Source organism: Ixodes scapularis, unplaced genomic scaffold (assembly GCF_016920785.2).
Source record: "Ixodes scapularis isolate PalLabHiFi unplaced genomic scaffold, ASM1692078v2 PGA_scaffold8__174_contigs__length_109621045, whole genome shotgun sequence".
In the NCBI taxonomy this organism is placed as follows: domain Eukaryota; kingdom Metazoa; phylum Arthropoda; class Arachnida; order Ixodida; family Ixodidae; genus Ixodes; species Ixodes scapularis.
The window spans coordinates 29,514,309-29,527,455 of NW_024609883.1; the positions used below are offsets into that span (position 1 = coordinate 29,514,309).

At 50.5% G+C, this 13,147-nt stretch overlaps 1 protein-coding gene across 1 annotated transcript in view; it reads left to right on the top strand.

Moving 5' to 3' along the window:
• LOC8052093 (dynamin-1-like protein) overlaps window positions 1-12,624 on the top strand; it is a 48,769-nt gene extending 36,145 nt beyond the window's left edge. Inside the window, exons 12-15 of the mRNA XM_040207563.3 lie at window positions 4,493-4,690; window positions 8,512-8,569; window positions 9,705-9,916; window positions 12,137-12,624. Coding sequence (XP_040063497.1) covers window positions 4,493-4,690; window positions 8,512-8,569; window positions 9,705-9,916; window positions 12,137-12,193 — 525 coding nt within the window. The 3' untranslated portion in view covers window positions 12,194-12,624. The remainder of the gene's footprint in view (window positions 1-4,492; window positions 4,691-8,511; window positions 8,570-9,704; window positions 9,917-12,136) is intronic.
• Window positions 12,625-13,147: the final 523 nt, after the last annotated feature.

The following is a 13,147-nucleotide window of genomic DNA, read 5'->3' on the forward strand; positions in this document are numbered from 1 at the left end:
AACGTTCTGAATTTGTTTGAATTAACCAAAAGCATGAAATATTCGTGTTTGAAATACTGTGTGCGTACTCTATTGATTGCAGTGATGTGATTGCTGCGCCAATTGCGCCAAACTGCGCCAAGGGGCCAACCCTGCTACTTCCTGCTGCATTTTGCCAAAATATGGGCAATCTGCGCCAAGCCTGCGCCAAAAGACCAGTTTTGGTCGCCTTTCAACACCGAAACTAAACTGAGTACCGCAATTGAGCCTGCGTGATCTAGGTGGCGCAAGCGGCCGCCTGACACAAAATATCCTGTATCAATCGTCTATTCGGTCTTGCATGGTTTTTCCCGCCGTCTGTTCTTTCGCGCTCTCGGCGTCTTGTGAGTCTCGTCTCGCGTCTTTTTTAAAATTTTTTCAACGATAGATGCGGGCGTGTGCGGACGCTCCGACGCTAACATGCTGGGGTACCAGCCATGCCGTCACGCTGTGAAACGAAACCACGTTTTTGCGCGGCGGAAGGTACTTTGTGAGCTGAGGCACTTGCTCCTGAAAGCAGCGGCCTTGGGAAAACTATATTTGGTCTCTGCCAGCCAGTCCGTACGTCGATACAGATATGGAGCTTTATAAACTGAAACATAAGGACCGCCGCAAGTCCATCGACATTCCTGTTCTTGTTTAAAACATAAGCTACTACAAAAATTTCTTTTTAACTCAAAGACTGCTGTTGCGAAGTACTGATTACCTAGATTTCTCTTGGTGGGCTTCCTTTCGAGAGGAACCCCGGAACCTGAAAAATCTGTCTCGAAAGAAAGTTGGTGAAGTGAGCTAAAGGCACAGAAGGCAATGTCTGCACGCTGAACTCACACAGCGCGCTTGTTTGTCTCGGGTTCAGTCGTTGTACAAAGCACTTCAAAAAACAAACAACCGCATCTCCACGTGGTGAATGATGTTGATTGGGGCGAAGCTCTGGTGATGCTTGTCTGCGTAGACGCTGAGCCGCAGCATGCCGAGCCTTTCGTTCGTTTTCATCCATGTCACGCTGCGGTCAAATGCTCAAATGCGTATATAACCACGTTCTATACCACACATTCTCTTTCTGACATGGATGAAAACGAACGAAAGGCTCGGCATGCGGCGGCTCACCGTCTCTACGCAGACAAGCACCACCAGAGCATCGCCACAATCAACATCACTCACCACGTGGAAATGCATTCTTTTTTTCTTTTTTTTGCCTTTTACGAGCACGGGAGCACGTGCTCATGTGCTCGTGAGCGCGTGAGCTCCCGAGCAGGATAGGAGCACGTGCACCCGACGGCGGACGGACATACGGACATGGCTAGCCCCTAAGTAGCTTTGCCCCTAGAACGTTCTGACCCTGGCTTGCGAGGTCCTGCATCGATGCGCTCAGATTCTTTTTTTTCTGTGGGTTTGGCTTGTACCGCGCCTGCCGGCCTTGCAAGCACGCGCCGCTGGACTGGTTTTTGTCGCATGCTGGGGCAGTTACATTTTGCATACTATTTCGGGAACTAGTTGGCGACGGAGTGGAGAGACATGGTTTTGGTAGAGCGTAGCTTATCTAGTGTAGAGCCACTAAATGAGCTGCGCTTAGAGTATCGGCACTCCGTTCCCCGACATTGTTGTGGGCGCCGCCATTTTGGGGCTTGTGCAGAAGAGACGCAATTGCCGATCGTCATAATTCAAAAGAGCGACTTCCTCAGCATTACATTCGGTGTTGGGAAGCTCATGTAATCTTGCTTTGCTCTGTCGTGAACTGTTTAAACGTTGTGGAGGCCGGAAGAGTGTTTCCTGTGATTTCAGATAAAGCTTCAGATAACTGGCAGCCATGATTTTAAGCCACAATATGGCCAAGTGTCGTTACTCTGAAGCGTAGCTTATCTAGTGGTACTAGGTTTCGGTTTCGATGGAACAGCCGTTTCCGCTCGTGCGACGAAGCACGTGCAGCTGCAAGCCTGCCGAAGTTGCCCTCACGTGCATATGAACATGATTGCATGACAGAAGCATCAGCTGGGACGCTTGCAATTCACTGTTTTACGTTTACTTTGGACGAAAATCTGGCACGTCTGGAATCAGTAAAACGGTGGCAAGCGGTTTTTCGTAATTGCTCGGCAATGCCTACAGCACTCTACATTTGTGGGATATCTCAATGTCTCTTCGGAGATATTGGAAGTGGACATTCATTACTAGCCCAAGCCAAAGCGAAGCTTGCAGCAGCCTTGCAGAAAGTTTCGTAAAGCAAAAAGTACTTGCCATTCGTAATACACCTTTTTCTTGAGCACAATTTCGCATTGCGCTGGAGTAGTTATGTGTTTAATCAGTCGGAGACTGCTTCCATTTATTATATTATATAACTAGTCAACCTAAAGCTGTAATATTTACTACTATGCTTGTCATTTTCAAATAAATTTTAATATGTGAAGTTTGGTTCTTATCTATCTACCGGGTAAAACAAGGAGACGGTAGGCTCTTTAAATCGACCGGAAAATTTGGTTTCCTAACCTATCGCGCTACGACTTTGTGCAGCGTTGCCCACACATGGTGCATTTTTTTCGTAAAATTTGCAAAGAGCGGACTTACCTGAGGAAAAAGTAAAGAAAGAAAAAGGCTTAGCTCCTATGGAAACGCAGCGACGCCACCGGTCTGCAATCAACACGGCGCCGTTTTGCACGGTAGACAAGAGATGGCGCAAGCGGTTGCGACGCCAACTGCCGCCAACGAACGAGCAGACGACGCCGAGAGCCGGCGTAATTAGCAGACAAGGAACTGCAGTTCCTTGTTACCGCGCCTGTCTTTTTTGTTTTTGCGACTGTCGCCGCCTGCGGAACGCGCGTTGCTTTTGAGTCGAAAAGATCGTCTGCTAAAGAGCCTTTGAGGAATACCTCGGCCGGCTCTCGGCGCCCATATGCTCGTTCGTTGGCGGCGTTCGTTGCGCCATCTCTTGTCTACCGTGCAAAACGGCGCCGTGTTGAATGCAGACCGGTGGCGTCGCTGCGTTTCCATAGGAGCTAAGCCTTTTTCTTTCTTTACTTTTTCCTCAGGTAAGTTCGCTCTTTGCAAATTTTACGAAACAAATGCACCATCTGTGGGCAACGCTGCACAAAGTCGTAGCGTGATAGGTTAAGAAACCAAATTTTCCGGTCGATTTAAAGAGCCTACCGTCTCCTTGTTTCACCCGGTATAGTGGGTACATATGTATGTATCATTTAACTGAAGCATTGCAAATTGTGCAATGTCATTGACATTTCAGTTACATCTTGAAAGACTCCCAGGTGGTCGAACTTGACCATAATTCGTTTATTTCGGCGAGCAAAGTGCCTTTCGTTTGTCCGTCACTTAAAACAAATATTTTTTTTTTTTTTATTTTTCTAAGAATATCTGCTCTGAAAGCCACTTCTGCTGCTCCGAAACACTGTTTCGGCTGCTCAAAAAGTCACTTCTGCTGCTCCAAAACGCTGTTTTTGGCTGCTCCAAAAGGTGCTCCAAAACGGCTTAGGCCAATCACATCACTGTGATTGAAACCTAAACTTGTCTCGATTATTTCGATAAACCCGGAGAGCACAGAACGCGCTGTGCTCACATTATGCATGCGTTACGATTTGTTACGGTTGGTCACGGAAAGCTTCGGGTGACTTGGGTGCATTGCACGCCCGACGCGCTCGTGTCCCCCGTGTTCGTCAGAGCGATTGAGACAAGTTTAAATTTATTCAGAAGTGAAACGTGCGAGAATATCTTTAGGGAGATGTTTCCGTGCGTTCCGTTTCTACCGAGGACGAGTGTAGTGCCCCGATTTATTAGTGCTCTTAGATTCCACGGAGACCCTTACAGCACCTGAAGTAGTCACGAGAGCGAGAGCTTTAGCTGAAGCCCCTCGATGAAAATCAGGCTTCGCGTTTCTTACGAGTACCAACAACCGTTGTTGCACGAATGTGCAAAACATGTGCCTCTTGCTTCGGTGCATTTGATGCTACTTACGAGGCAAAGACGAACAAATCAAGGGGTTTCTGGTTTATTGCATCCGCTACGCTATCCGTTGGCTGCTCTGCGAATTCGGAACGTCGGTTGTCTGCCGAGCATTCTGTCGGTGCGATACGGTCCGTCCCCGGGATGCCGGGAGATCAAGTGCTACATGGTTCAGAAGCCACTTGCACGTGCCAACAGTAAGTAGCTAGTGCAGGTTTCCACGAGTCATATTTGGTCGTACAGCTTGCAGTCCCTTACATCTCCTCCTTATGGTGTCGAGCAAAGGTATTGGGCTACAGGTCACGCGGTACGATGTTCAATTCCCATTGAGGTCGTTCGTTAAAATTAATTATGCCTAGTTATGATTACATCTGATTAATTGTGACTAAGTCTGCCTTCTGTTTGTATGTTTTTGCATTGCCTGCTGTTGCCTAAGCACGCTCTGTGTTGCCTCGGCCCACGTGTGACGCTTTTTTCTCTCCGATCGATAAACATATTTTGCGTTAAAATAAACGAATGAACCGTCCATCAGACTGCCCAGGCTCTTGCACTGCGTCCCAATGCCCCGAGCGAAGCGCTGGGCTGGATTGGCAACGTGGTCGGGGCTGTGACTGCAGCGGGTCGGGGCGAGAGCGGCGCCAACACCCCGGATCAGGCCAGCCCCATGCACCACCCGTCGCTGGCCGCGGCCAGCAGCCCCATGAAGCCGGTCAACCTGCTGCCAGAGGAGGTGACTGTGCACGGGGGGGACTGCAGTCACTACGTGTTGAGGAACTGAGGGAGAGGGGAAGGCGATCGGTCGTCGGAATGCGCAGCTCTGGTTAGAGTGATTAGTGGGTAGACGTGAAACTAGCTGCCCTTGTTTCCACCGCTTTCGTCTAACGCATTCGAACGCGAAGCCCGGACGCCGGCATTCTGCGTTGTAATGCATATTCGAACCAGAGCTCAGCTTTCTGATGTCCTAATTATCTCCTCCTCTTTCTCAGTTTCTGGGCGAAGGTACGGACAGGATGAGAACGCCAGGGAGTAGCCTCGTTGACCCGCCTCCTGCGCAAGCTTCCCTCCTGGGACGACGCTTGGGCATCTCGTATGCCTCGAGTGTGCAGCCAAAGGATGTCAGAAGGCAACAAGCGTGTGTCGGATGCCCGACATTGAAAAGGAATGCCCTGCCAAGGTTCTCATCTTGGCAGGGGCTGTAGACAGTTTTCTAAGGTGTCGAAACTCCCTTTTTTTGGGTAGTGCGCCGCCGTTTTGGGCCATCTGCTGACGCAGTTTGTTTTTGGCCGCTCCACCTTGAGTGCGCCAATTCAGATTGGCTGCTAGTAGGGGTTGTTTTATGAAAACAATTTCACGTACACTGAGATTTTCTTTTGCCCGCAATCGAACGCTTTGTCCGAACAACGACCATTTTGTGTCAATCTCTAACGACAAAATTTACAAATTGGCTTTTCCTTTCTGAAACAAAATAATGCTTTCTCGAACGAAAATGAGCCAGGCAGGAGAGCGTGGGTTAGTTAGCTTGTTAGTTGGCTGTATGTGTCTTAACGCACGGTGCTGCGGCATCAACCTTTGCCAGCAGAAGGTTATTTTGCTGTAACAGGTTGAGTTCTTGTTTTTTTTTTCCTCCTTCCTGCGGAGCACTTTCTCGGGTTAGGCAGTTTTCGGTGATGCCGCAGCACCGTGCAGGCTGCAGCCCTGCCTAGATCCGGTTTGGGTATTGCCGGTACTGCGAAGTGCAATTCTCCAAAGAGCTTGTGTGATTTTGGTTTGAACGGGCTGTTTGGTGGGGCAGCTAGAGCTCATGGCTGGGAGCACCAGAACCACCAAACTCGGTTCTTTTTACATAAGAACGCAGAGACTCCAGTCCTGTTTACGCAGGAACGCCAGAACAAGAAAAGGAATGAAAAATATAAAGGCACGAAACAAACTCATCAAAAAGGCACTACTATTCAAGAAATCCGAAAACACCGCCCGTAAAGTCCTGTACGCTGCTTGTCCTGTAAAGAGAAGAGGGAGGGCGGTAGCACAATCGCTTACTTTCTCTCTCTCGCTTACCTAAATTTCCTAAGTCATCTTTATTGTCTGCTACAACCAATTGTGTGCCTTCTGTTCCCGCCATTCCCCTTTCACCCCCGCGGTCGGTGCCGCATGTTTTGCAACGTGTCTACTTGTTGGAAGCAAATAATATATGGTGAGGCAGGTTGTTCCATTCTGTATTGGTTCCCTGAAAGAAAGTGTATTTCGAAGCATTTGTGCGAGTAAATACGAGAGTTATTTTGGGGGGAGGGTCATGTCTAGTTTGTGCTCAAGGATGACTGGAGATAGGATGAGAATTCAAGTCAAAGTTTGTTGCACCAGAATTGACAAATAAATTTCAGTCTAGCTAACTTCCTTTAAAATTCCAGAGAGAGAATTTTGTTAGTTATTATTAAATCAGTAGGGGAGTCAAGCTGGTGGTAACAATTACCGTAAAATACCGCAGGAGCACCCACTTCGGTCAAGTGTCCAGTATTAGCATTTCCCAAACTTGGGAATTTTGCAAATTATACGTTAACCGCCCGACATGACCGGACAAGCGCCCGTGTCTAGATTAACCCAGTTTTCAGTAAAAGTGGTGTAGGCATTCCCCCAGCATTTTACGGTATATGGAAAACAGACTGCGAGTTTAAACTTAGTCAAGCCGCACCCAGTTCAGTGCAGATTTCCTCAAAACTGGAAGTTCCTCGAGGCCGGTTGCATTGACCAACGTTACTAGAACTCAGTTGAGAAACTTGCCCTTGGGATGCGAAGCCTTAGCATCCACCAGAAATGAGCTTCTGCAAATGAGACTCAATAAAAGCGCCTCCACTTGGCATTGGCAGCTAGTTTGTTCCATTAAATTGTTGGTTAGTTAAACATACATAATCTGTTTTGGGACGAGGGGATCAGCAAAATTAACTTTGCAGATGCTGGTAAACTGTATTTTTACTTTGGTTTTACAGCTCTGACACGCCTGATTTTCAATGTGGTTGTTGCGGCAGAAATGTCAGCCTATGGTTTGGTTTTTAAAGGGCACCTCCGGTTCATACTTTCGATTCTGGGATTATGACTGTTTTTAGTGCAGTCAGCGTCCCTGAATTGCAAGGTGTAATTTTTTTCTTGTTATTGTGCGTAGTTTTAAAGATATCGACGCCTCAAAGTTTTGTTTGGGGCGCGGCCAACAAAACCGAAACTAGCCGCTCGAGGCCCCGGAAACACTGGAAATCAGCCGCTATGTTAACGTGACGTCAGGATCGTTCTCGTTCAACGAGTATGCAGGCCGAGCAGCACCTACCTCTGTTGTGCTAGCCATCTAAAGATAGGAGGTAAGCTGATTTTGTTCTTATTCTGTGTATGTGGTAGTTATCCAGCTTATGTAGCAAGAGTTAGTGCATATACCCAGAAACTAGCGACTGGAAAACCCGTGAACTCGTTCGTTGCCGTACTCGGTGGCCGCCGTCGTGCGTGCGCTATGCCGTACTCGTCGCTTGTAGACCCAAAAGCTAGCGACTGGAAAACGAGTGAACTCGTTCGGTGCCGTACTCGGCGGCTGTTGCCGTGCGTGCGGTCTTCCGTACTCGTCGCTAGGCTTAAATTGTCATTGGGGCTCCGTGGATGGAGCGGCGTTGCTCTACGCCGCGCTGCCAGGGACGTACAGTACTGGGGGCCCTCTCGCTTTCGCGCTGCTTGTGAGTTCCAGACACAAAGTTTTGAGTCTCTCCGGCATGGGCCGCGGCACTGGAACACACGTGTGCTGGGCTGTACGCGTCTGTTTTTTCATTCTTTTTTCCTCAGGCGCGTAACAGCCGAAGTCCAAAATGAACTCGTCGAACAGCGTTGACCCACACCTTCTCTAATTTGCGGTCCATTGAAAAGTTGTGAAAAAGCACCTCCTGGCTGCGCAGCGGGTTGTTTGAGCAGCCCACAGCACTACAAGTTGCACTCGGCATCTTTCGAGGAACAGCTGGACAGTCTTGGGCGCACTGAGTTGCTCGCTAAAACAAGTCTTGGAGTCCTCACAAGCAAATAAACAAAAGGCTATACCGAAGCTACACGGGCTACAGATAAAAGCAACGGCTAAACATGCCAATCACAAGCCGAAGTAGCAGTGGTAGCGACTCAAAAAGAAGCGCGCAACGCCCGGACCGGAGAAAAAAAAATTGAGAACGATCCTGACGTCACAACCCACTGTTGCTTTAGCGATCGGCAACTTGCTGGCCGCCCGCTAAGGAGTAGCGGCTCGCGGCGGTTTGCATTTTTATTATCGGCATTAGTTGAAAATGCGGCGCCCCACGGACGTAATATTTTGGCTGGGGTCGTATTTTCTGTCACTACAGCGATAACAGTAATTTATTTCATTTTGAATTTTGGCGGGAGTTGTCCTTTAAGTACGGGTTGGAGCCACTTCTCCAAAGCAGGCTCCAATGGCAGTTTCCCAACTGAGTTGTTCTAAAAACGTTGCACCGTACCGTGCACTCGAATGACGGCATTGACCCTGGCACGCATTCTGAATTGGCAACCCTCTCGTTGCAGCCGACTGCGGGCTCTCGCAAGCTGTCCCCCCGGGAGCAACGGGACTGTGAGGTCATTGGTAAGACTCTCCTGCTTTGCGCCGCTTGGAGCCACTGAATGAGCTACGCTTAGGGGTATCGACAAGGGTGCTGCCATTTTCTTGCCAGTGCAGAGCCGGCCCAGCCGGCAACGACTAGGATTCGAAAATGGGACTTCCCAGGCTTCGGATATGACGTCCAGAAGCTCAGGGGACATCTTTGTGCTCTATTGCGGGCTTCTTTTTGCGTTTCGGGAGGACGAAAAACTGTTCTCCGCAGTTTCGGTTAGCTGGCAACGATAGTTTTAGTGAACAAGATGGCTAAAGCGTCGCTACTCCGAAGCGTCGCCTATTTAGTGGCTCTAACTTTCACTACAGTGGGTACCACCGTTGCCAGTGTTGGCGGCGGGCGAAACGGAATCTCACCACGAGACAGTTCAGACAGAGTTTGCCAATGAAGCTGCCGGCAGACTCTGTAGCACTAAGACTGTTAGCGCCCGTCCTGTCCACTTCTTCGTCTCTCTTTGTCTTAGCGCTATTTGTAATTAAGAATGCTTTCCCACCCTCCAGAAACGTTAAAACGACGCATGACGGTGCAAAGCGGCCCGAACGTGCCGACACCACATCCAGAGCTGGGGAGGTCACACTTCCCAGTCGTAATTCTGGCCAATTGCGCTTCGCTCCGCGCCGGGCACCAAAGTGAAACGCTTGGGGAATGGTGCGTCGATACCCTAAGGGCCGGTTCACACCCTTGCATTTGAGTGCGACCAGCTGCGTCGCAACTGCCCGTGACAGTCGCGACGAGATAACACTTCCGTCGTCTAGCCCGGAACACATCCGACGTGCGTACATTTCTTTACGCATCATTCTTTCGCCGTACGCTTAAAGAAATTGAGACAACGTTGTTCTAGGTGAGGATTTCTCGTAGATGGCGCGTGGATCTAATCTCGCAAACACCAGTCTAGGTATTCGCGGACCAGGAGCATTCCGGGGGTTACCTGGCAAATGGCAGCAGTGTGCTACCGTGTTCTCTCGTTGTGAGGAGTCAAAAACAGTTGCGACGCAGTCGGGTGCAAATATGTCGACCGGCCACGAGCTTGGCCCGTTCGGCGGCACCGTCGGGCGTCACGGCAGTGTGGCCCTCGCCCCTCTTGAACCCCGTGCCTCTGGGTTGCAGAGCGGCTCATCCGGTCGTACTTCCTGATCGTGCGCAAGAACATCCAGGACTCGGTGCCCAAGGCCATCATGCACTTCCTGGTGAACTTCGTGAAGGACAACCTGCAGAGCGAGCTGGTCACACACCTCTACAAGCACGACTGCTTCGACCAGCTCCTCGCTGAGTCGGAGCACGTGGCCGTCAGGCGCAGGGAGGCCGCCCAGATGGTCAAGGTGAGGCCTCCCGGGGGCAGGCTTGAAGGCAGGCACCAGCGTCTCGGGGGGGACGTAGGCCCTTTTCGGTACTTCATCGAGCGACGTCAGCGGTCACCGTTTCTTGAGCGCAAAACGCGCGATTGGATCAGAGTCCCCTCTGAATGCGAGCCGAGCCGAGCCAATTTAAATCCGAACGATGGCCTTGTGTTCAATGGCATTGCAGTATGTACTCAAACAATGGCAGACTCGGGTAACTGCTGCAGCGGCTACTAGGTGGCGCACACTTTTGAAGGGGTTCTATTGACTTCTTAATCCTGCGGGTGAAGTTGGGAGATGCAGGGCGTCCGGCACGTTTTGAGTTGCGCTGGGTTAGCCCCACACGGGCATGTTGTGGCGCGACTTGACTCTACATCATACCACAACCAAGCAACCGTGCGGCCATGTCATGTGGCATTATGTTGTCGAGTCATGGTGTCGCATGATATGATATCAAGGTGTCGCATGATGCGGTGTCACATAACCGTGGCATCATGTTGTGGTTTCAAGTTGTGGCGTCACGTTGCGGTGTCGTGTGGCATTGTGAACACCATCCGCTAAATTTAGTGGAACGTAAGTTGGCATTTCCTGTAGTCGCATACCCCAGCCTCAATCCTGTTCTTTCGCATCTCCCCATTTCCTCCAAAGTGTGCGCTTGTTCTCTTCCCCCCTTGCAAACTCCCCCACAATATGTGCGAGCATGCTCGCTCAACATGCCCTAAATAATGAGGCCGAAATGCAATACCATAGCCTCCTATTCTGACAAAGCCTGGCAGATCGCCACGAGACGCCGCCGCCGAAAGTGAAGAAGTAGAGCGGCAGACAACAGATGAGAGGAGAGGCATGTAACGGGCGCCCCGCTGCGGCAAGATGCCGAAACACACTATACTTGTTTTTTTCCTGTTGGCGAGGAATAGAACGCCACCCCTTTGTCCGTTCCTCCGCTTTTGTTTCGTCTGTTTCGTTTTCGCTCAAAATTGTGCGGCAAACTGCCGTGGCTGATTTATTACAGACTACAGATATTTGTACATGGGAACAGCGTCGAAAGGTCATCATACCCTGCTTGGAGTTTTTGGCGGTTTATGCACCATGGCACTCACAACTTTATACTTCGATGACAAGCGAGAGCAACTCGCACTTGTACTGCTAAAGACAAAATAACGACGACGAGGCTGAGCCGCTGAGCACGCTGACAATGTAGCCTCTGCCACAGGCCTCGGTGGCCGCAATCGCCGTAGCCCCGACATCTGCAGCCAGTCGCATCAATTTCTCCTTAGCAAACGGGTGTGTTTCGGGTCCTCGCCACTCAAAAGCTCTGCGCTCCATACCAGATTCCCTGAGAAATGCTCTGTGCTACCAGATCCTCACGCTCTAAATCTGCGACCGGGCACTCTATGGCTCTGTTGTCAAACTGCGAGGCTTTGTGAGTATAGAGGAGGCTATGGCTGCACCTTCTACGTTGCCTGCCAGACCCCAGGGCAGGGTGCAGATCAGACATAGAAAATTTCAAAAATTCTAGTGCTGATGTAGTGCAATTAAAGTCATGTTTGGCATACAAATTTACCAATACACGTCCCTTCGCACACGAGAGGAGAGGTATGAAAAAGCGAGGTGTCTCTCTGCCTATGGGGAAGGAGGGACAAAAAGGGGAGAGGGGGATCGCACGTGCAAACAGCGTCTCGGCCGTGGGTCCTTTGTTCATTGTAGCACATCTGGTGGTTGCTAGTCAACAGAAACTGTGTACCCTCTTCGCGTTATTTCGACTCCCCTTTCTCAAAGGCTCAGTTTTGATTAAAAAAAAGTCAGTGGATTTTCTAAAGCCGTAGGAAAAACGAGACAGTCATTGCCACGACCGGCAGATGACGCCATCCCGATTCCCTACGCCACTGCACCCTCCCTGCAAAGAGCGGACAAATTCGCTCACTCAGATTGGAGGAAATAGTGGGTAGACACGACATCTAGCCGCTATGTCCTCTAATCGGAGCTCGCCGTGACATCGCTGAACCTCTCTGCAAGGAGGGGCAGTTGGGAAAACAGTTTTGCAACCCCTGCAAGGACAACGTCTCCCTCACCTCTGCAACCCCCCCCCCCCCCCCCATAAAGACAGAATTGCTCGCCTTACACATATCTTGCTGTTCATCAATTTGTGAAGGCCTTGCATTCGAGTGATGCAAATCTTTTTTATTTTCTTTTTGCTCGCAGGCACTCCACAAGGCCAGCCAGATAATAGGCGAGATTCGCGAGACCCACATGTGGTGATTGTCAGGACGCAGTGATATCGCGGCATAGCGACATGCCATTGGATGGGGGCCTGCGAACTGCGGTCGGCAACACGTCGCTTTGTCGTCCATTGCCGACGCTGGCCCCAGGAACTGTTGGCAGCGCCTCCTAGTGCAGTTTTCTTCTTTCTTTTTTGTTGTTGGGACTTTGGGGGGTAGGTAGTGTGGCTGCCTCCGCAACGGCCGAGAGGAAGCGCGACCACCGTCGCTTTGGGGCATTCCTCCTTTCCAAGCTAGTGACGGACCCCGGACCAAACATCTCGTCTGTCAGTGGACACCGTGTGCACGCGAGCATTCGATGCACCATTTGTTTTTTTATTGTTTCCTTTTTGCGCCGTGTAGTGGCTAGAAAGGAAGTTGGTGCGGCTGTTTTGCTCCCTGCTGCATAAAGACGAAACTTCGCCGAACGTTTCAAGTGCGTGGTGTGCTTTACTCGTCATTTTTTCAGCAAGCGGCATTTTCGTTAACTTGCCAGCAATTCTTAGCATGCAACCCCAGCCGACTCGATGGGTTGGGCTGCTGCCAGAAACCTCAGTGGGTTGGGGAGCACTCGCTTCACTTGCAGGCAATGTGCGTCATGGGGTTTGAGCATGAGTGTATGTGGGACTTTTTTTGGGGGGGGGAGGGGGACTTTGCATATTGAGGACAAAGGGCTGGGCATTCTACTATGGTGCGTGGAATGTGTCTAACTGGTGGGTTTTCTGTCCTGTCCCACCCATGCACCGGCAGTGATTCCGAAGTGGCAGCCAGCTGTGTCACAGGGGCCAGCGTGTCGTGTCGTCACATGTCGCGACCCTGGCACTTGGTCGTAAAAGTGCTAAGTGCTATACTTTCTTTCGCGATAACTTGGCGAACTGTGGAGGCTGCTGCCCCCGCTACCCAATAAGGGCGCCGGAGCAAGGCACATTAGAACAGTACGTGGTCAAGGCCACGG